Source organism: Entelurus aequoreus, linkage group LG15 (genome assembly GCF_033978785.1).
Source record: "Entelurus aequoreus isolate RoL-2023_Sb linkage group LG15, RoL_Eaeq_v1.1, whole genome shotgun sequence".
NCBI lineage: Eukaryota > Metazoa > Chordata > Actinopteri > Syngnathiformes > Syngnathidae > Entelurus > Entelurus aequoreus.
Genome location: NC_084745.1, coordinates 13,822,026 through 13,847,025, shown reverse-complemented (window position 1 = coordinate 13,847,025; position 25,000 = coordinate 13,822,026). Strand labels below are relative to the sequence as shown.

Sequence of the window (25,000 nt, the reverse complement as noted above, 5' to 3'; positions counted from 1 at the left end):
GCAATAAAATATGAACACATTTATTATCATATAACTGTAAAATATATTACTATAATTAAAAAGTAAATGTGTATAAACAAATATGAACAAATTAAATATTAACACGTTATAACTGACTAATATATTAAAATTAGGAAGTAAATCATATGTACAATAAAACAATAAATAATATTACCAAATATAACTAAATATTTTAGTGAATTTAGAAATTAAATGTGTTTATGTAATGTAAATATGAACACAATAAATACATTTTATAACTAAATATATTAAAATTGTGTACAATAATACAATTATTAACAAATGAGATAATTCATGTTGTAACTGTAAATATATGAGTAAAATTAGAAAGTAAATGTTCACACACAATAATATAAATATTAACAAGCTAAATGCAATAACTGTATATATTGGTAAAATGTGCATGTAAAATAATATAACAATTTAGGAATTAAATCATATTAATGAAAATATATGACTGTAAATATGTTATTAAAAAATTGAATTAAAAATGTATATAAAACAATATTTAAATTAACAAATGGAAATGCTGTAACTGTAAATATATTAGTAAAATGTGTACATACAAATATGAACAAATTGTCATAACTGTAAATATTTTTTAATTAAAATTAAATGTAAACATACATATAGAATTATGAAAGTAACAAAATAGATATTAACAAAAGTTTTAACTGTTAATATGTTAGTGAAGTTAGAACGTATATGCAATAATACAACTATTACACATTAAATTGCTATAAATGTAAATATATTGGTAAAATTAAAAAGTAAACATGCATGTAAAAAAATAGAACACCTAACAAATTAAATCATTAACAAAAATAATAGGACAGTAAATATAGTATAACAACTTGAAAACAATGTTTATATACAATATTAAAATGGACAGTTTAAAATGCTATAACTGTAAATATATTAGTAAAATGACAAAGTAAATGTATACTGTACAATAATTTAAAAAAAATTAACAAAGTCCATAATATCAACAAATGTTATAACTGTATCAGTAAAATTAGAAAGTAAATGTACATGTATAATATAAATATTAAAAAAAATATTACCAAAAATAAGAACTGTAAATATATGATTACAATTTGAAAGCAGTGTTGATATACAATAATATAAAAACTAAATCACAATGTAAATATATTAGAGTTGTGTATATTTACCAGTTGTATTTACAAGCGGTAGTGACTCAGAGGGTAAAGTAGATGTTCTTACCTGCAAAGATGTTTCCTTGTGAATGAATCTTTCACATGAATACACCAAATGGCTTTTCAGTGATGTGTCAGGGCCATTTCATGATTTGTATCGACACTACACAAACAAGTATAAGAAAGCACACGTGGTCTTTTAAATTCGCTGTAAATAACGGTCGTATTCCTTTCCACATCATATCTCTGTGGGAGCTGTTTTACTCTTGCTGCAACCAAAACAAGTTTGCAGTTAAACATTGAATAAAAAGTTCAGAGGAGCAAGGTCATATTCTTCGGACAAAGCATCATCAATTTTCTGACATAAACTGTCCGAGTTCATCATTTATAAACTTTGCTCTACTTACATGTTTGACATAGTGATGATGACATAGTGATGAAAGCACCCCCACATTTACTGGTCCTCGCCGTAGCAAAATGTTACTGCATCGCTAACTTGATAGCGACTGAAACTCTTAACTTTAGTTTAAAAGTCACTTACATGGCATTAGGTTGTCGTGACAACGCCTTTCTGAGGAAGAAGATGGAGTGCTGTGCAAGTACTGTACGGCTGCATGGAGGAGTGGGGAGCAACCTGTGCAGCTCTGCTCAACTCCGTGCCCAAGAGCATTAGGGCAGTGCTCCATGCGTGAATGGATGAATCAAACACACATGCAGCAATTAAAATCAGCTGTTAAGACAAAAGACAAGTTACCGCATACAATGTTTTAGTTTTTGAAGCCAAAATACTTCCATTCTTTCTCTTTGGTCTCCACGCTGTGTCTGCTTGTACAAACCCCGTTTCCATGTGAGTTGGGAAATTGTGTTAGATGTAAATATAAACGGAATACAATGATTTGCAAATCCTTTTCAACCCATATTCAACTGAATGCACTACAGAGACAAGATATTTGATGTTCAAACTCATAAACTTAATTTTTTTGTTGCAAATAATTAACTTAGAATTTCATGGCTGCAACACGTGCCAAAGTATTTGGGAAAGGGCATGTTCACCACTGTGTTACATGGGATGGGTCAAATGCAGAGGACACATTTCACCACACCTAGTGTGTGTGTGTGACAATCGTTGGGACTTTTAACTAACGTTGTGTTTTGTCCACTCACATTCTTACCCTGATGGCGTTTGTCTTTCCCAGACAACCAGAACCAGAACAGCCGCGTCCCCGTCCACATCCGAGTGATGGACGTCAACGACAACGCACCAACTTTCGCCACCAACTACGAGACGTTTGTGTGTGAGAACGCTAAAGCCAATCAGGTGGGTGCAGACGCACATGCTAAGCAAACTACATTGCAATGTAGTTGTATGCGTGTAGGCCCACATCTAGTTCCGCCCTTTTGGTTCCCTCACATTCGCAAAATGCAGACCAATAAAGTGAGTTTGTTGTTGCTTCTTCTTGGTCTTTCCAGAGGATCCAAACGGTGAGCGCCACTGACCCGGACGAGCCTCTTGGAGGACATCGCTTTTTCTTCAGTCTGGCCCAGGAGAACGCCGGCAAGGCCAACTTCTCCGTCCGCGACAACCGAGGTAGCGTCCGTCGTTTGTGCGGCCGAGAGTTCAGCGCTCATCTTCTTTTCGGATTTTTTCAGACAACACGGCGTGGATCCTGACGCGGAGGAACAGCTACAGCAGCCTCCTGAAGAGCGTCTACCACGTGCCCGTGGTCATCTCGGACGGCGGCATGCCCGTACGCAGCAGCACCAACACGCTCACCGTCAGGGTGTGCACGTGCGACCGCGAGGGCAACATGAAGCTGTGCAACGCCGAGGCGCTGACGGCCAGGGCGGGGCTGAGCACGGGGGCGCTGGTGGCCATCTTGCTGTGCGTCATGATCCTGCTGAGTGAGTACACAACACTGTGGGGCGGCACCCGAGGGGTTCGCCACGTCCTGCATCCTACAAGAAAATAATACATTGATCCAGCACACAACCTCTGTCACAGATTCAAATGAATAAATCAAATCATCAATAATACAAAGAACAGTCAAAAAAGTAATCTACATCAAAATAAATAAGGAAACAAATCATTGAAAACAGAAAGACAAATGCCTTTAAATACCACCAACATGAAATATTGCTCCTAAAATGAAAATAAATGCCAATACAATTAAGAATGTTGAATTAAGTTTAAAAAAATGTGAATTGTCATTATAATAATTCATCATTAAATGATACAAATGTAATGAAAGATAAAAAAGACAAATGCCATTAAATAAAAAAAATGTTTTATTATTCCTCCTAAAATGAGAAAAAGGCCAATACAGAAAAGAAAAACACTAGAAATATAACATTTTAAAAATATAGTGAAAGGTCATGAAATATAGAAAGACAAAGGCAACTAAATACAATATCACATGTAATATTGCTCCTAAAATGGAAAAATGCTAAATGTATACAAAATGTGAATGGTCACTAATTAATTAATAATGGTCATTATTAAACAATGTAAACAGTCATGGAATATAGAAAAAGACAAATGCCATTAAATACCATAAAGCACTTTAATATTGCCCATAAAATAAAATAAATGCCAGTACTGAAAATACATTTTTTAAACATGTTGAATTAAAACATATATATATGAATTGTTGCTCAAATAATTCATCCAAAATTAGGAAACATTTCAGGGAATATATATAAGTTAGTCACAGTTTCAATATCATCTTGTAAATAAACCAAAACGTTATAATTAATAAAATAATAGTCTTACATAATAAAGCAACAGAATTACTGCAATGTTTGTTGTATGACCATAAAGATTTAAATCATCTAGATCAATTTTCTTAACCATAGGGCCAACAAAAAATCTGTTTCTCAGCTGAGGTTTGTATGGGCCACAGCGGTACTCAGTTGTAGAACACTTTTTCACCACTTGTGGCAATAATGACAGTAACAAACAAACAATATTTTTGGAGTTACATAGAGAAGTTTCTTAAGCGCAAAAATTATGACTAAATTGTTGGTCATTTAGTTGGTCTATTTATTTCAGCACAGTGTAATTGTATGTCCTGGTTTTATGAGTACTTTCTTTTGCAGTATATTTGATCAGTATTTATTTTTCTAATCAGCCTGACCCAAACCTTGATAATATTTGTAAGATTTCATATCATTGCACAGGGTGTATCCTGTTAAACCAGACCTGGGCAAATTAAGGCCCGTTAAGATTTTTTAATCTGGCCCGTCGGACATTCCCCAATTTTTTTTAGATCTTTAAGATGAAAACGGTAGCTGCCATTATTATGATGTGCAGGGATGTTTTCAAATGAGTGTAAGTCTTGAACTATACAAAGTATTTCAATGGTTGGAATCTGCGCTTTTGCAGGATATACTAGTTACTATGGTAATCTAATTAGTTACTATGGCAATCTAATTAGTTACTATGGCAATCTAATTAGTCACTATGGTAATCTAAGTCACAGCAGCTCAGACGAGGCATCAAGCGTTTCCAGTGCCGCCAGCCTGAAATGTGGGTGTCAGGAACAGAGGCGGAAGAGGATTTTTACAACAAAGTACTAAAGTTTAGTGATATATCACATATATCAGATTGTAGGTGTGTTTTATTTTTACCCTGCGCGTTCATATTTCGCTGTGTTGCATTTTTGTTGCGTTTCGCTTGATTGTAAAATATGTCGATCGAAAGGGGGTGTGACGTTCATATGTTGTCAATATTTTGTGTTTTATCGTTCATAGTTAATACTGTAAATCCCACATTCTTTATTTTCATGTACATTCTGGGTGTCTCATTCAGTAAAAAAAATTAAAATTCCATTCCGTTTTTTGAGGTGGTCTGTCATAACATTTTTAGCATTCAATCAGACATTATTGTGAGGTTTTGTATTAGTGTTCCTAAAAGTCAGATATACCGGCCCAGTGTTTCCCATAAACTGGCAAGATACCCGTGGCGGTGGGGGTGTGGTCACAATGACATCATCGAGTAATTTGCATAATTTACTACAATGATATGATTTTCTCTAAAAAGGCTCAAAAAATGTATACTTACTAATTAATAATAACAGTTTTGTTTTAAACATCCATCCATTTTACAATATAATTACAACACTTTATGTACATATTATTATACAGATTTGAACAATAAGTTATTCACTGAAATATATTTATTAATTGTGGGTCTTACAAAAAATATATCTTATAAAATATAAAAGCTAAAATGTCTCTTAAAGCTCTGCCCCTTTAATTAGTGCATACTAAATAATTTAACTTTAGCCTACTACTACAACCATATTATTTACCAGCAACATAAAGTGAAACAGAGGCAGAGGTGTCCTGCCACAGTCAGTAACAAATAAACAGAAAATAGTAGTGGTCAAATACAAATAAGGCAACAAGAGAAGTATCCTACACTTCTCTTTTGTAAAGTAAATCTGAACAGCCTATAAGGGCATCTACATCAACTATATGATTTGCCTGAGAAGCTGGACAGGACAAAAAAAAATAAAAAAAATATTTTGTATTTGTGGCGGACGTAATTCTTTTGTGGCGGGCCGCCACAAATAAATGAATGTGTGGGAAACACTGCCGGCCCCCAGACACATTTGTTTCTCTAAATTTGGCCCCCGAGTCAAAATAATTGCCCAGGCCTGTGTTAAACTGTGAGGAGGTTACATATGTGGTTAATATGATGTAGATGAGATTACTAATTCACAGTTAACATTTGAGGGGGCCCCGACCCTGAGGCCAAAAAGGTTAAAAACAGCTAATCTAGATAGGGACTATAGTCAAGGAAGTAAATAAGAATGAAAACATCTGCGGTCCCCTCCAAGGTTTCTCATTGTAGCCCATTGGGTTGCTTTTTCTTGCCCTGATGTGGGATCTGAGCCGAGGATGTCGTTGTGGCTTGTGCAGCCCTTTGAGACACTCGTGATTTAGGGCTACATAAATAAACTTTGATTGATTGGAAACATAATTTAAAGTGAAAGTAAAACAAATAAAAAGATGTTATTTGGTTGACGAGTAGAAGTGAAGACAGGAATAGAGTACGGTGGCGGTACTAAATATCTATGTTGGCGGCCGCGCTCCTGACTGTTTCCTGTTCCCTGCGCCCGCAGTGATCGTGGTTTTGTTCGCCGCCCTGAGGAGGCAACGCAAGAAGGAGCCCCTGATCATCTCCAAAGAGGACGTGCGGGACAACGTGGTCAGCTACAACGACGAGGGCGGCGGCGAGGAGGACACCCAGGCCTTCGACATCGGCACGCTGCGCAACCCCGAGGCCATCGAGGACGCCAAGCAGCGGCGGGACATCCTCCCCGAGGTCTACTACCCACCGGCCAGGCGGCCCGCGCCCCCTTCGGCCCGGGACAACAACAACGGCGACGTGAGGGACTTCATCAACCAGAGGATCCAGGACAACGACGGCGACGCCACTGCTCCGCCGTACGACTCGCTGGCCACGTACGCCTACGAGGGCAGCGGCTCCGTGGCCGAGTCGCTCAGCTCGCTGGAGTCGGCCACCACCGAGGGCGAGCAGGACTACAACTACCTGAGCGAGTGGGGGCCGCGCTTTAAGAAACTGGCTGACATGTACGGCGCCGACGACAGCGACAGAGATTCCTAACGGGCGGCGACTTTCTGTGCCAGGGCGAACGCACAAGATGGCGGATGGACACCCTGAGGGTAGGCGTCATGTGGCCCGTCACGTGGTAGTTAGGGCAAAGGGACCTCTGTGTGGTGTTAGGCCACGCCCGCCGGAATATATCTAACTGTTTTTTTTTTTCTTCTTTGTTTTTATTGTGCCGCTGCTGCCTGTGACGAACACGCTGGCGCAGTTGTGTACTTTTTGTGCGACAAACATCACGCTGCATATTGTGATCTTTAGCTTGTGTACGTTCATGATCAAAAACACTGTACAGACATCTTCACCTCAGCACTCACAGCGCCCCCCGGCTGTGCTCAAGGTAATGGCGGACAGGAAAACCAATGCTGGGAACAGACTTTAGTGAATTTGTTCAAAGGAAGTCTCTTTAGGACGACGGAGGACATAACGCGACACCTCAAATATTTGCTGCCGCGACATCGCCGAGGATTTTTCTTTTTGCTGCGCATCTCTGTCTTTATTCACCCCCTCTGACGCAAACATGGTGGCGCTGTCCTGGTAGATGTTGGTTGTCGATGTGTAGACGCCGTGGGCCGTTGGTGACAAATGTGGAGTTCTGTGAGCGTAGGCAAATATATTAAAAAAAACAAAACATGTTTGGGGGGTTGTCTGACTGTCCCGTTACTTCTGCTTTGTACAAGGTGACATTTTGTACGGAATATTTATATGACGCGATTAAATATCTTCAAACGTGTTTTCTTTCATGTGTCCACTTGATACCACTCTGGGAAGACAACTATTGACGTATGATTTTATTTAGAATACTTTAAAAGGTGTGTTTTCAGTGTACGAGCGACATTGACGGCCTGGCCACTCACGAGCATGAGGAGACGACGTTCCGCCTCGTCATCACTTCCTGCCGTCGTCGGGCTCGTCGTCGTCGTCCTGTCGCTCGCGCTCGCGCCTCATCTCCTTCAGCTCCTGACGGTATTTGCGCTCGATGAAGCGCTTCTGATGAGCCATCTGTGGGAAGTTATCTGTGGGCGGGCGGCAGAGAACAAGGAAGGAGTCCGTTAGCGGGGGGGAAAAGAAAAAAAGATGGGAGGCGGTGCTAAGACGTCGTTCTTAATGAGGACGTAAAAATTAATTAGACAAGCTTGTGTGGTTTCAGCAGACTGACCATGACGGCTGACAACATAATTACAAGACTACTTCATTACTTTTCATAACAATTAGAGACCGGCTTTTTTAGATGCTCCTCTATTACATGTAATACGCCTTAAAAGCCCACTATCATACAAAAATGACTTTTTAACAGTAATGTCCCTGCAGACTGATTATGAACACCAAACATGAGAAAAAAACAATCATACCCCTTACTTGTTTGCTCCATCCTATAGAGAAGAGGCATCAGGCTTTGCTACACATCTTAAAATGGTAAATGGGTTATACTTGTATAGCGCTTTTCTACCTTCGAGGTACTCAAAGCGCTTTGACACTATTTCCACATTCACACTGCAAAAACTGAAATCTAAGTACGATTAAATATCTCAAATAAGGGTGATATTTGCTTATTTTCTATCTGATAAGATAATTCTTCTCACTAAGCAGATTTTATGTTAATGTTTTACTTGTTTTAAGGATTTTGGTCCTAAATGATCTCAGTAAGATATTAAAGCTTGTAGCTGAGATTGTATGACCTAAAATATCATGATACCAAGCGCATATCATTATGTCAAGATAATGGCACTAGCATTTACTTAATTTAAGAATATTTTTCAACATATTGAGCAAAAAGGTCTAATTTTTTTTTTTCTACCAAGAAAAGTGCACTTATTAGTGAAAATATACTTATTTTAAAGTATTTTTGGGTTCATTGAGGTTAGCTAATTTTACTTGTTTTGGAAAGTCTTGACAAGCCGAATTTTCTTGTTCTATTGGCAGATAATTTTGCTTAGTTCAAGTAAAATACCCCTCATTTTTGTATTTTTTTTCTTGTTTTTGAACACTGACTTTTTGCAGTGCACCCATTCACACACTGATGGCGGGAGATGCCCTGCAAGGCGCTAACCACGACCCATCAGGAGCAAGGGTGAAGTGTCTTGCTCAAGGACACAATGGACGTGACTAGGTTGGTAGAAGGTGGGGATCGAACCCGGAACCCTCAGGTTGCTGGCACGTCCACTCTTCCAACCCCGCCATCCCCATGAAAACTTTCGTCCTCCTACCTGGCACTACTAGGATGAGCATGCCCTGTGAATGCGGCCAACACGGTTTTGTAAAACAGGCTTTGCTACACGTCTTAAAATAAAGCTAACTGTACGTTCGACCATCTTGTTTTTCTTGCTAACCTAGCATGATGTCGCTATTAAAATGTGAGTGTAATGTTAGCAACACTCAGTCAAAATGCTAACATTTGTGTCCTCTTGTCCCGCTCCTTAAAATGATTGTTTATGTCACGTTACACAAGAGATACAGTGTTAATGTGAAAAGTTGATAAGGTACACAATAGTAACACAATGATTTGTATACACTAACAACAAATAGACTACATTGCCTATCGATTGGCCGACAATGGAATGGAACTTTCGTCATCATTCGTGTTTTTCCGGACAGAAGTGCGTAAACATCGAAGGTGAAAATTTAAAGTGTGGAACGTTTCACCCCAATCTTGTCAAAAACAAATACTTTGCTTATTTTGCAAAGCAGACCTTGTTTAAAGCGGAGTCGGGATGTCAGACATCTGAGGGATGCCATCTCAACTCGGTAAGATAGTTAGCTTGTTACCTTGCTAGCCAGTGTGAGACAAACTTGCGTGAAGATGGATTAAAGCATCATTTTAGCTAAAGTCTGCACCCTATATTTAATTTCAGGAACTTCAAGTGTGAAGCAGCATCGGCACAATAAACAATCACACACAAAAATTAGGCAGCATGAAGCTGAAATTATAAAATAATAAATATACAATCTATTAGATAGCTAAAAAGTTTTTAATTAATTGAATCTATTAGATTGCTAAACATACCAGGAGTTAATCATTAATTAATAATGTAACTTTTTAAACATGAGTTTTTTTTCTTTTTTTTTTGAGAAAATTAGATTTAGTGTTTGTTTTTATGTGTGAATCTTTGGGCACGCAACGATTCAATTTGATTCCAATTACTGGGGTGGCGATTCAATTCAGAATTAATTCTCGATTCAAAACGATTGTCGATTCAAACCAGTAAAGCTCCTTTGCATGACTAAATATGTATTTGTATATATATATATATATATATACTGTATATGTATTCACATATTAATATGTATATACTGTATATGTATTCATGTACATATATACATGAATATATATACATGTGCATATACATACATAAATACATATGCAATCATATACAGTATATACATACACACAAAAATACATATACAGTATATACACATTTATATACATTAATACATGCATACATATATATATATATATATATATATATATATATATATATATATATATATATATATATATATATATATATATATATATATATATATATTAGGGGTGTAAAAGTATGTGTATTTGTATTGAACCGTTTCGGTACGGGGGTTCCGGTTCGGTTCGGAGGTGTACCGAACGAGTTTCCACACAGACATATTAAGTAGCGTAACGCACGTTGTGTAAACAATGCACACCGAGGCACAACACACGCATGCTAGCAGCTAACGGGCTAGGATAGACTGACCATACGTTCTCTTTTCACCAGACATGTTCTCTTTTGCGGAGCTGTCAGGGCGGGGTTTCTTAAATGCCTCAAATGTCCGGCATTTTGAGTTAGGGTTGCGTGTATTTTCAATGTACGTTCAAGGTTAAGAAGGGGTTAAAAACAAAACAAATTGTGCGCGCAGCAGCATTGGTGAGGGAGGGGCAGAGACAGAGAGAGCGAGAGAGTTATGATAAACGCGCATGCGTCGCCAGGCTCTGCTTTTTATTCATTAATTTATCAGATTTAATTTTGTATTATCTATAGCAGGGGTGTCAAAAGTGTGCCCCGGAGGCCATTTGCGGCCCACAGCTAATGTTTGAAAGGCCCACGACACATTCTAAAAATACTATTAAAATAAACAAAAACATAACAAAAGTGAAATAAAAAAGCTTAAAGGTTAAATGTAATTTAGAAAAAGTTGCAATGTTGACTAATAAAACCAAGCTGTTTTTTTTCTTTCAAACTGTCATTGCTCAAAACATAATATTGAATCAAAATCAATGTTATTATGAATTATTGACCTATCCAAAGTTCCGATTACTTCACATCAAATATTCCACTAAGAAAAATATTTTTGGTGGAAGATTTTGCAAATTTGGTAAATAAATAACCCAAAAATGTATATTTTGTTGTTTTCTTACTGTACCGAAAATGAACCGAACCATGACCTCTAAACCGAGGTACGTACCGAACCGAAATTGTTGTGTACCGTTACACCTCTAATATATATACACAGTATATATATATATACATACGTATATTTACATGCATAAATATTTCTTAATCTATTTTTTTAAAATCAGGATGAAAAATATTTTTTTGTGCTCCCTTAATTTTTAATGCCCTTTACTTTCTTAAAAACATGTTTTTGTCAGCAATTGAAATGTCCTTGCTTTTGAATATACACACGTTTAATATCCATTGATCCATTTCCTACCGCTTGATAGTTATTTTCATTTTGTAAAAACCTAATGAGCAGCCCAGTTACAGTATAAGTACATATATACAAAATAGTTATATTTGTTAGTAAACACATTCCTACACTTTCTGAGGCTGAATTTAAAATCAAATGGCTACATTAGCTCCACCAAATTTGATTATGCTTCATAAGTCTATAAGTTGATTAATCGTTAAGAAAATTGATGACTTGTCGACAATGAAAATAGCTGCAACCCTGAAACACAATCGCGCTTTTTGAAACACAGCTCATTAGCATTAAAGCTACAGATTAGTACAATTACTTTTAAAATCCAGCATACTTCTGAACACTTCTTATACACTATTGCATAAATATATACAAATATATAAACATATACATACATATACAAAACCCAAAACCAGTGAAGTTGGCACGTTGTGTAAATGGTAAATAAAAACAGAATACAATGATTTGCTAATCCTTTTCAACTTATATTCAATTGAATAGACTGCAAAGACAATATACTGAAAAACGATATGTTTTGCAAATATTAGCTCATTTGGAATTTGATACCTGCAACATGTTTAAAAAAAGCTGGCACGAGTGGCAAAAAAGACTGAGAAAGTTGAGGAATGCTCGTCAAACACTTATTTGGAACATCCCACAGGTGAACAGGCTAATTGGGAACAGGTGGGTGCCATGATTGGGTATAAAAGCAGCTTCCATGAAATGCTCAGTCATTTACAAACAAGGATGGGGCGAGGGTCACCTCTTTGTCAACAAATGGGTGAGCAAATTCTCGAACAGTTTAAGAACAACATTTCTTAACCAGCTATTATAAGGAATTTAGGGATTTCATCATCTACGGTCCGTAATATCATCAAAAGATTCAGAAAATCTGGAAAAAAATCACTGCATGTAAGCGGCAAGGCCGAAAACCAACATTGAATGCCCGTGACCTTCGATCCCGCAGGCAGTACTGCATCAAGTGTGTAAAGGATATCACCACATGTGTTCAGGAACACTTCCCAAAACCACTGTCAGTAACTACAGTTTGTCGATACATCTGTAAGTGCAAGTTAAAACTCTACTACGCAAAGCGAAAGTCATTTATCAACAACACCCAGAAACGCTGCCGGCTTCGCTAGGCCCGAGCTCATCTAAGATGGACTGAAACAAAGTGGAAAAGTGTTCTGTGGTCTGATGAGTCCACATTTCAATTTTTGGGGGAAACTGTGGACGTCGTGTCCTCCGGACCAAAAGGAAAAGAACCATCCGGACTGTTATAAGCCCAGAGTTCAAAGCTGGCATCTGTGATGATATGGGTGTGTATTAACTTACACATCTGTGAAGGCACCATTAATGCTGAAAGGTACATACAGGTTTTGGAGCAACATATGTTGCCATCCAAGCAACGTTACCATGGACGCCCCTGCTTATTTCAGCAAGACAATGCCAAGCCACGTGTTACATCAACGTGGCTTCATAGTAAAAGAGTGTGGTACTAGACTGGCCTGTCTCCCATTGAAAATGTGTGGCGCATTATGAAGCCTAAAATACCACAACGGAGACCCCCGGACTGTTGAACAACTTAAGCTGTACATCAAGCAAGAATGGGAAAGAATTCCACCTGAGAAGCTTCAAAAATGTGTCTCCTCAGTTCCCAAACGTTTATTGAGTGTTGTTAAAAGGAAAGGCCATGTAACACAGTGGTGAACATGCCCTTTCCCAACTACTTTGGCACGTGTTGCAGCCATGAAATTCTAAGTTAATTATTATTTGCAAAAAAAAAATAAAGTTTATGAGTTTGAACATCAAATATCTTGTCTTTGTAGTGCATTCAATTGAATATGGGTTGAAAAGGATTTGCAAATCATTGTATTCCGTTTATATTTACATCTAACACAATTTCCCAACTCATATGGAAACGGGGTTTGTGTATGTATATATATATATATATATATATATATATATATATATATATATATATATATATATATATATATATATATATATATATATATATATATATATATATATATATACACACATATGTACAATACACTTCTAATACACTATTGCTAATACACTCAGACTTAGGGTTGTTTTGGGACACAGTTCCTAATGGACCAATCAGTCGATCAGAAGTTGCATTGGAACTCCTGATTTTGCAAGTTGGACATTCCAGCTGAACACTTTTTGAAGTCTTTTGAACCTTTCGCCTCCACAGCAGGCAGGAAAGGAAGGCCCTCAAAGTTGAAAGGATTTGTGCAAGTTAGTGACTCACACACCGATCCACACACACTCGTCAACGACAGAACACGCGCCCCTCGCAACCGCCGCGCTCGTGCGTCAACAATCCATTTCGGCTGAGTCGGCAGGATAGCGGCTCAAAAATGGAAATCAACACTTGTCTTGAGAGGAAAAGACTCCAGAGTTCCATTATTTAACGCACGTTGCCAGAAAGTACACACACACACACACACACACACACACACACACACACACACACACACACACACACACACACACACACACACACACACACGCACACACAGACGCACACACAGACGCACACACAGACGCACACACAGGTTGATGCATCTCAGCTGTCCGCTCCTTGGAGACGGCGCTCATCTGCATGCTGATGAACTCCAATAAGTCACTCTTGCTTACTCACAACACTTGTGACGGCCCAAGATGGCGCTTGCATACTTTATAGACTATAAAGTGTCAGCTGACGTGTTTTCCCACCTACGGGTCGAGTCGCTCACCTACAGGACTGGCGGCGAGTGAGTCATCACGCCAAAAACACGCGCTGGCCATGAATGCTTGACGGGACGCCATCTTTCATGCCTTGCTTTGCGTTACATCACACGCTTTTTCATCCTGAGATTAGAGAGACATATTTTGGGGGCGAGCAGTGAAAAGGTCTTTTTTCAGACGTTCCCGACGCCTTCCCCTCGCCTCGTTTTGTCAGCGCTCACGTTTGTGCAGTCAGGCGTCTCGCTTAACATTTCATTCCGAAGGCGGCCGAGACGGAACGAGACGTGGTTGAGCGGCTCGGACTAACGAGGCCGCAGCTGTCGGACTCGACCCTTAACCTGCAGTCCCACGTTTGTCAGTGCGGAACATCTACGCAGCAGATCTACACATCTGTGAAGGCGCCATTAATGCTGAAAGGTACATACAGGTTTTGGAGCAACATGTGTTGCCATCCAAGCAACGTTATCATGGACGCCCCTGCTTATTTCAGCAAGACAATGCCAAGCCACGTGTTACAACAGCGTGGCTTCATAGTAAAAGAGTTTATTAATTATCAAGTGTCATGCTAGTTATTAACATTTTGGCTAGTTGTCAGCTAATTATCAAGAATAGTTAAGCTAGTTTGTAAGACTTTAGCTAATTATCAACATTTTAGCTAGTTATCAATATTTAACAAGAGTTCAACTAGTTAGTAAAACTGGCTAATTATCAAAAAAGTTAAGCTAATTAACATGGGTTCAGCAAGTAAGACTTTAACTAATCATTTAGAGTTAATTTAGTTAACAAGAGATTAGCTAGTAAGAGTTTAGATAATTATCAAGAGTTAAGGTAGTTAAAGAGTTCAGCTAATTGTCAAGTGTTAATAAGCTTGTTAACAAGAGTTCAACTAGTTAGTAAAACTGGCTAATTATCAAAAAAGTTAAGCTAATTAACATGGGTTCAGCAAGTAAGACTTTAACTAATAATTTAGAGTTAATTTAGTTAACAAGAGATTAGCTAGTAAGAGTTTAGATAATTATCAAGAGTTAAGGTAGTTAAAGAGTTCAGCTAATTGTCAAGTGTTAAGCTTGTTAACAAGAGTTCAGCAATTAAGAGTTTAGCTAATTATCAAGAGTTAAGCTAGTTACGACTTCACCTAGTTAGTAAGAGTTTAGCTAGTTGAGAGTTAAGCTAATAAACAAGAGTTCAGCTAGTAAGACTTTAGCTAATTATCAAGAGCTAAGCTAGTCAACAAGAGTTCAGCTAGTAAGTGTTTAGCTAAATATAAAGAGTTAAACTAGTTAACAAGAGTTTAGCTAGTAATAATTCAGCTACATATTGACAGTTAAGCAAGTTAACAATAGTTCAGCTAGCAAAAGTTAAGCTAATTATCAAGAGTTAAGCTAGTTAACAAGAGTTCAGCAAGTTAGTAAAAGTTAAGCTAATTATCAAGAGTTAGACTGCTTAGTTAGAGTTACATTTCATCCAAAAAGACAAACCTTTTGTATTTTAGCGTTTTGTTCTGTTAAAACATTGCAGTTACGGAAATGACAAACATGTCAAGCAATCCATCCATCCATCCATTTTCTACCGCTTGTCCCTTTCGGGTTCGCGGGGGGTGCTGGAGCCTATCTCAGCTACAATCGGGCGGAAGGCGGGGTACACCCTGGACAAGTCGCCATCTCATCACAGGGCCAACACAGATAGACAGACAAACAAAGTTTACTTATAGCCCTTAATCACAAATGTCTCAAAGGGCTGCACAAGCCACAACGACATCCTCGGCTCAGGGCAAGAAAAAAAAGGTTGCGAGTTGTTGAGTTTTTTCTTATAGGATCTGAGAATGTCGTTGTGGATTGTGCACCCCTTTGAGACATTTGTGATTAAGGGTTATATAAGTAAACTTTGATTGACTGATTGTTGTTTTAACCCTTAATTTCTTATTCAAAGTTGTGTTATCTATAAACATCCGGTGTTGAAGATTCCTAGAAAAATATTTTCCAAGTTGATAATGTTATATCGTTTCATTTTGTTAATTTTAGGTTATTAAAATGCAGTAAGCCAATGGGAAAAAAAACTTGCTGGACTTTGGAAACTCCTGCTTGGACTGAAGTGAACTTTTAAAACTCAACGGCTCGATTTTCAAATGAAACGATCCTTTTTTTTTTTTTAATCTAGTGACATGAAAGAGCAACTTATGAAGAGGAAACGTTCATTTAGGAGCGTCCATCAATCAGGCTGACACGGCGCTCGCTGGGGAGGAGAAGAGCAAGAATTCAAGAAGCAGAACGCTGAACTCTGCTGAGGAAAATAATGAAGCTGATCCGCACAAACAGTATCAATCATTTAGCCCCCAAATGGAATCAAAGTCCGACCTCGCCTACAGCCCCCGCTGGCTGAGCGCTCACCTGCCGCTAATTAGCAGACTAATGAAATCATTGTAGACATGATGTATGTTAGCATCCAGCCAAAGATTATAAACTGCGACATCACACTGCATGTTTGTTTTGACAGTGTGCTCCAGTCGGCAGCATTTTGAAGGATGTAAATGTCACATAATATTCATATTATTTACACAATTCAAAAATGTTTTTGATAACTCTGCTGCGTGTCTGTAATTAATAAGCTGTGTTTGCTCGTGTGTGTCTCCAAGAAGCGCTACTGCACTATTATTCACTTTTTACATATACATTGTAACGTAATAGATGTCAATATGTCTACTCAGTGGCCTAGTGGTTCGAGTGTCCGCCCTGAGATCGGTAGGTTGTGAGTTCAAAACCCGACCGAGTCATGCCAAAGACTATAAAAATGGGACCCATTATCTCCCTACTTGGCACTCAGCATCAAGGGTTGGAATTGGGGGTTAAATCACCAAAAAGGATTCCCGGGCGCGGCCACCGCTGCTGCTCACTGCTCCCCTCACCTCCCAGGTGGTGATCAAGGGGATGGGTCAAATGCAAAGGACAAATTTCACCACACCTAGTGTGTGTGTGACAATCATTGGTACTTTAACTTGAACTTTATTTATCACATACAACGGGGACTGTGTGGCGCCGCTGGGAGAGTGGCCGTGCCAGCAACCTGAGGGTTCCTGGTTCGATCCCCAGCTTCTACCAACCTAGTCACGTCCGTTGTGTCCTTGAGCAAGACACCTCACCCTTGCTCCTGATGGGTCGTGGTTAGCGCCTTGCATGGCAGCTCCCGCCATCAGTGTGTGAATGTGTGTGTGAATGGGTGAATGTGGAAATAGTGTCAAAGCGCTTTGAGTACCTTGAAGGTAGAAAAGCGCTATACAAGTATAACCCATTTACAACAACGTAACATTAAGAAGTGGGACAGGAGGACACAAATGTTCACAACACTAGCATAGCTATGTAAGGCAGTAAATGTAATGTTAGTGTTAGCTACACGCTAACTAACATTACATTTACCAGCATTTAGTATTTATCTAAATATTGGTTTGGCTTCTTAGGAGCTATTTTTATTCATATTTGATGGTTAAAAGATGTTTATCTACTTACATGGAAACATTTTAGAGTGTTTTTAATTAGAGATGTCCGATAATATCGGACTGCCGATATTATTGGCCGATAAATGCTTTAAAATGTCATATCGGAAATTATCGGTATCGGTTTCAAAATTATCGGTATCGGTTTTAAAAAAAGTAAAATGTATGGCTTTTTAAAACGCCGCTGTGTACACGGACGTAGGGAGAAGTAAAGAGCGCCAATAAACCTTAAAGGCACTGCCTTTGCGTGCCTGCCCTGTCACATGATATCTACATCTTTTTTCACACACAAGTGAATGCACGCATACTTGGTCAACAGCCATACAGGTCACACTGAGGGTTGCCGTATAAACAACTTTAACAACTTTTACAAATATGCGCCACACTGTGAACCCACACCAAACAAGAATGACAAACACATTTCGGGAGAACATCCGCACCGTAACACAACATAAACGCAACAGAACAAATACCCAGAACCCCTTGCAGCACTAACTCTTCCGGGACGCTACAATATACACCCCCCGCAACCCCCCCACACCTAAACCTCCTCATGCTCTCTCAGGGAGAGCATGTCCCCAATTCCAAGCTGCTGTTTTGAGGCATGTAAAAAAAAAATAATGCACTTTGTGACTTCAATAATAAATATGGCAGTGCCATGTTGGCATTTTTTTCCATAACTTGAGTTGATTTATTTTGGAAAACCTTGTTACATTGTTTAATGCATCCAGCGGGGGCATCACAACAGAATTAGGCATAATAATGTGTTAATTCCACGACTGTATGTATCGGTTGATATCGGTAATTAAGAGTTGGATAATATCGGAATATCGGATATCGGCAAAAAAGCCATTATCAGACATCTCTATTTTTAATGATAAAAAACAAGCGCTTCTGGTTTATATGACATCACGTGAGTTCATGTCCTGTTGTAGACATCGTATAAGGACAAGTATAGAACTAGCACTTGCTAAAATAAGGTTTAATGTACACAACTGAATATCTCAGTGGCTCAGACGTGCGTTCTTAATGGGGAAAGACAGACTATTGTATTCATGCTAGCGAGTCAATCATGGTTTTTTGATCATTTTGATAATCAACCATTGGGAGGTTTTTAACACGGTTTGTCATTGACACATTTTTCGTTATGCCACTATTGCGAGGTTAGTATGCTCATTTTAGAAAACAAAACAAACTTAAAAGCTCACACGTCTCTATAGGACTGTCGAATGTTAAAGTTAAAGTTCCACTGATAGTCACACACACAGTAGGTGTTGTGAAATTACCCTCTGCATTTGACCCATGGCCTTGTTCCAGCCCCTGGGAGGTGAGGGGAGCAGTGAGCAGCAGTGGTGGCCGCGCTCGGGAATAATTTTGGTGATTTAACCCCCAATTCCAACCCTTGATGCTGCATTTTTATAGTCTTTGGTATGACTCGGCCGGGGTTTGAACTCACGACCTACCGATCTCAGGGCAGACACTCCAATCAATCAATCAATCAATCAAAGTTTACTTATATAGCCCTAAATCACGACTGTCTCAAACTCCAACCATAAGGCCACTGAGCAGGGTTAATAGTTATAGAATAATAATACAATGGTTAACAGATATAGCTTTTTTTAAGATGTGTAGTGAAGCCTGAGTTGGCAGGTTTTTACTTCAAGCTAGCGTTTGAGCACCTTTTCATTAATCAATCCATCCATTTCCTACCGCTTGTCCCTTTTGGGGTCACTGGGGCCGCTGGAGCCTATCTCAGCTGCATTCGGGAGGAAAATAGGAACAATAATAGGGCTGCAACTAACGATTAATTTGATAATCGATTAATCTGTCGATTATTACTTCGGTTAATCGATTAATAATCGGATAAAAGAGACAAACTACATTTCTATCCTTTCCAGTATTTTATTGAAAAAAACCAGCATACTGGCACCATACTTATTTTGATTATTGTTTCTCAGCTGTTTGTACATGTTGCAGTTTATAAATAAAGGTTTATAAAAATAAACAAAATAAAACAAATTGCCTCTGCGCATGCGCATAGCATAGATCCAACGAATCGATGACTAAATTAATCGCCAACTATTTTTATAATGGATTTTAATCGATTTAATTGATAAGTTGTTGCAGCCCTAAACAATAATAACGATTCAGGTTTATATAACGCTTTTCAAGACGCTCAAAGCGCTTTACAGTAAAGACCCATCATTCGTTTGCTTCACGTAAGCTACATCTTTAGCTACAGCTGCCCTGGGGAAGACACAACGACAGTGACGAGGATGGCGGAAGCTGGATTCGTACCAGGAGCCCTTAAGTGTCCGGATGAGCGCAAACCGTCGGCAAACATGAGTAAAACTTGCATAGATGCTACATGCTAACACTACACTCACATTCTAACAGCAACATATTTCATATAGAAAGGCTGTCTGTATCTGACTGATAGACAGTTGGCAGTGCATTTTCTTTTCAAGACATGTAGTGAAGCCTGCTGTTTTAAAAAGATGTCCTCCACCACTGTTCAGAATAACGACGTAATATAATTTACTAGTAACGAGTAATCGAATGAATTTCTTTTATGTGCGTTACAACTGCCTTATTAATATGTTTGATGTAATGTGGCACGCTATTTCTGATCAATCATCAGTCAATCAAAGTTTATTTATATAGCCCTAAATCACGGGTGTCTCAAAGGGCTGCACAAGCCACAGATGCCTATTATGTGATTTTACGTCAACATGACAGCAACAAATGGACGCAACAACCAATAAAATGAACTGGATATCAAATAGGAACAGGCAACATCACACAGCAAACAACACACACTCATACACAACAATACTGCGTGGGAATAATGAGCAACAAATCAATGATTGAAGCGACAAGCTAGCAATCTTAGCATACCTCATTTTTGGACAAGGAGACAAGTCAGCTATTGAGGTAACATTTAATCTCTTTATAAAAACAGAGGTAAGACAATCCAGTGAAAAGATTCAACAGAGCTACAGTCCTGCAAGAGCAAACAAATGCTATCTGTCTCTCTCGTTGACGTCACACGTCACCAAACAACAGGCACCACCTTTTAAAAAGGCACAAACTCATACTCTCTGCTTTCATGAAATATCTTTCAACCGCATATGCCTCATATTTTGTAAAAAATTACTTTCTCGAGTTGTCAATTACATTTCTTAAAGAGTAATTACATTAGTAATTCAATGACTTTTTGTAGCGAAGGGCGGGGTCAGAGGTGGAAGGAGGAAACGACAAGCATTTGAACGTGTCTTCTCTTAAGTGAGGGAGATAATAGATCTTTCTGGCATTTGGTGTTCATAAACAGGCCCTAAGGGCACGTTTTACTCTTATAACATCGTCAAAAAGTCACATTTGCATAATACCAGGCATTTAAGAATGAAGTTGTTTTAAAGAGGCAAATGTGGAGTGTTGTCACTACTTGACTGCAGTGAAGCACACGCAGCACTTTTCTTCAAGTGGACTTTGATGGCGAGATGAAAACCAGCCAAGAAAGCTCTGAGGAGGACCAGAAGAAGAGTTCTAAGGCCGAGAGGGTCCCCGAGGGCGCGTGAAGCCTGGCTCGTTCAAACACAAAAACACAAACTGTGCCCGGCCCACGGCGACAAGAAGTAGCAGCAGCAGCAGCACAATGACACGGTCGACCACTCTCAGTGCCGTTCTGGTGTTGGTGAGGCTTCCACTTGGACGAGGACGCGTGCCACCAAGCACTTCAAACAGCCAAGATGGCGCTACCAACTGCTCAGCTCTGTGGCAACCACCTTGCACTGTGCTGCCAAAGCTAATGGTCAATGCACGTTAGGGCTGGATAATTAATCAAATGTTAATCTTGATTTGGATTTTCTCACGATCATAAAAGTATTATAATTAAAAAAAACTAAAAAAAATATTAATGGGCTGTGCAACGTGCATGCAAATTCCCGAGCTTGTCACGGTGAAACGGATTAGTGAGCAAATTAGTGACCTAAAAGAGCACAACCACTAGAAGTTTGTGATCTCACTTTGGTTTATTTGACACACATGCACAGAATGCCTCATAAATAATCGCTAAACTCATCCAAAAAAAAGTAAAGCCATATAATTTCTGCGTGAATATAACCGCAAACGGAGTGACATAATTGGCCAATATACTATCAGGGAATTTGACATAAATGTAAGTGAGGAGAAGGAACATTTGTTTGGGAAAATAATGTGTTCATCCCCAAAACACTCAACCGCCCAGTCCTGACCTAGACAACGTTGGGATGGCGACTTGAAGCAGCGACTAAACTACTAAGCTAAAGCTAGCAAGAACAATCCATCCACCCACAAAACATCTCATCTGCTTGTGTTGTTGTGAACGACATCATCCATGTAACATTAATGTACAATCTGGACAAAAGTCACAACTTGAGTCTCTGAAGTCGTCACCTTACTCGTCATGCACAGAACAACAGCACACTTCCTCCCTTCACAATAACACCCGGTCTGACTGTGCGAACAAAATAAAGGTTTTAAAAAAGTACCTTGCACAAGCATAATGTACTTAAAGGCCTACTGAAACCCACTACTACCAACCACGCAGTCTGATAGTTTATATATCAATGATGAAATCTTAACATTGCAGCACATGCCAATACGGCCGGGTTAGATTAGTAAAGTGCAATTTTAAATTTCCCGCGGAATATTCTGCTGAAAACGTCTCGGTATGATGACGTTTGCGCGTGACGTCACGGATTGTGCGGACATATTGGGGGACCATTGTGGCCAGCTATTAAGTCGTCTGTTTTCATCGCAAAATTCCACAGTATTCTGGACATCTGTGTTGGTGAATCTTTTGCAATTTGTTTAATGAACAATGAAGACAGCAAAGAAGAAAGCTGTAGCTGGGATCGGTGTATTAGCGGCCGGCTGCAGCAACACAACCAGGAGGACTTTGAGTTGGATAGCAGACGCGCTACCGTGAGTACAGCTTTGGCTTCCAAACATTTGATCGCTTGCCCGTCCGTGCGTGCCGCTATGTGCATGTCACGTACGTAACTTTGGGGAAATATATGTGCTGTATGAACTTTACGGAGGTGAACGGTACTTTGGGCTGTGGGATTGAGTGTGTTGTGCGGGTGTTTGAGTTGTATTGGCGGGTTATATGGACGGGAGGGGGGAGGTGTGTGTTATGCGGATTAATTTGTGGCATATTAAATATAAGCCTGGTTGTGTTGTGACTAATAGAGTCTTGTGTTTATTTACTATTTTAGTCATTCCCAGCTGAATATCAGGTCCCACCCGCCTCTCACAGCATCTTCCCTATCTGAATCGCTTCCACTGCCCTCTAATCCTTCACTCTCACTTTCCTCATCCACAAATCTTTCATCCTCGCTCAAATTAATGGGGTAATCGTCGATTTCTCGGTCCGAATCGCTCTCGCTGCTGTTGGCCATGATTATAAACAATGTGCAGATGTGAGGCGCTCCACAACCTGTGACGTCACGCTACTTCCGGTACAGGCAAGGCTTTTTTATCAGTGACCAAAAGTTGCAAACTTTATCGTCGATGTTCTCTACTAAATCCTTTCAGCAAAAATATGGCAATATCGCGAAATGATCAAGTATGACACATAGAATGGACCTGCTATCCCTGTTTAAATAAGAACATTTCATTTCAGTAGGCCTTTAAAGCACTTATTGATACATTTACAAAACTATGCTTTGACTTAAAATACAGGTGGAAGTTGTCAAAAGATGTATTGCACCAATATATGTGAAGATGTTTATTTATAACACAAAAAGCACACACTATGGTGGCAAAATAAGTGTAAAATGTAAAAAAAACTAAATTGTAATGTTTTTTTCATATTTTTATTGTAAGTTATTGTTACTATTACTATTATTTTACATGTTTATTCATCCCTAGTTTATATCTGGACTTTATTTTAAATTATAATTACAGTTCAGTTATCAATAGTGATGTCCGATAATGGCTTTTTTGCCGATATCCGATATTCCGATATTATCCAACTCTTAATTACCGATTCCAATATCAACCAATACCGATATATACAGTCGTGGAATTAACACATTATTATGCCTAATTTTGTTGTGATGCCCCCGCTGGATGCATTAAACAATGTAACAAAGTTTTCCAAAATAAATCAACTCAAGTTATGGAAAAAAAATGCCAACATGGCACTGCCATATTTATTATTGAAGTCACAAAGTGCATTATTTTTTTTAACATGCTTAAAAACAGCAGCTTGGAATTTTGGACATGCTCTCTCTGAGAGAGCATGAGGAGGTTGAGGTGGGCGGGGTTGAGGTGGGGGGGATAGGGGGTAGCGGGGGTGTATATTATAGCGTCCTGGAAGAGTTAGTGCTGCAAGGGGTTCTGGGTATTTGTTCTGTTGTGTTTATGTTGTGTTACGGTGCAGATGTTCTCCCGAAATGTGTTTGTCATTCTTGTTTGGTGTGGGTTCACAGTGTGGCGCATATTTGTAACAGTGTTAAAGTTGTTTATACGGTCACCCTCAGTGTGACCTGTATGGCTGTTGACCAAGTATGTATGGCATTCACTTGTGTGTGTGAAAAGCCGTAGATATTATGTGACTGGGCCGGCACGCAAAGGCAGTGCCTTTAAGGTTTATTGGCGCTCTGTACTTCTCCCTACGTCCGTGTACACAGCGGCGTTTTAAAAAGTCATACATTTTACTTTTTGAAACAGATACCGATACTTTTTAAACCGATACCGATCATTTCCGATATTACATTTTAAAGCATTTATCGGCCGATATCGGCAGTCCGATATTATCGGACATCCCTAGGTATTAATCATGATTTCAATATCAATCAGAATAATTGGGATTATTTTTTGTGCCATAATTGTCCAACCCTGTGTGTGTGTGCCAAACTACTCACATTTGTCGAGCGCGTCCATGGCAGCTCCCATTTCTGCCTGTTGGATGCTAAATGGAAAAAGAAGCAAAGAAAAGTCTTCAGTGTATTTTACCTTTTTTGGGGGAAAAAGTGTGAAAATAACAAATATGGAGGATTAGCGAGGATGCTTTTTATTTGTTTTGCTAAACAATGCCAGGTACAGCATCTCAAAGCGCTAAGCCTCGCGGCGCCGGGCGATGTTTGCGCTCGCCACGCGGCGTCACCCCCGTGTGCAGGGAGGCTGTGGAGATTAAGTGGCGTGAATACGGTAAAGAATAAGCCGTCAAAGATCCAATGGAGGAGACAAACTTATCGCCAGATTAGCTGCGCTTTCACGTCGGGGGCTGCCAAGGGG

The 25,000-nt window shown here is 39.1% G+C and overlaps 2 protein-coding genes across 2 annotated transcripts in view; one reads left to right on the top strand and one right to left on the bottom strand.

Moving 5' to 3' along the window:
• The window catches only part of LOC133629853 (cadherin-6-like), a 679,023-nt gene extending 671,486 nt beyond the window's left edge, over positions 1–7,537 (top strand). The window contains exons 16-19 of the mRNA XM_062020899.1: positions 2,375–2,496; positions 2,649–2,766; positions 2,829–3,080; positions 6,305–7,537. Of these exons, the coding sequence (XP_061876883.1) occupies positions 2,375–2,496; positions 2,649–2,766; positions 2,829–3,080; positions 6,305–6,810 (998 nt within the window). The 3' untranslated portion in view covers positions 6,811–7,537. The remainder of the gene's footprint in view (positions 1–2,374; positions 2,497–2,648; positions 2,767–2,828; positions 3,081–6,304) is intronic.
• The window catches only part of drosha (drosha ribonuclease III), a 263,319-nt gene continuing 241,823 nt past the window's right edge, over positions 3,505–25,000 (bottom strand). The window contains 2 exon segments of the mRNA XM_062020897.1: positions 3,505–7,826; positions 24,628–24,674. Of these exon segments, the coding sequence (XP_061876881.1) occupies positions 7,699–7,826; positions 24,628–24,674 (175 nt within the window). The 3' untranslated portion in view covers positions 3,505–7,698.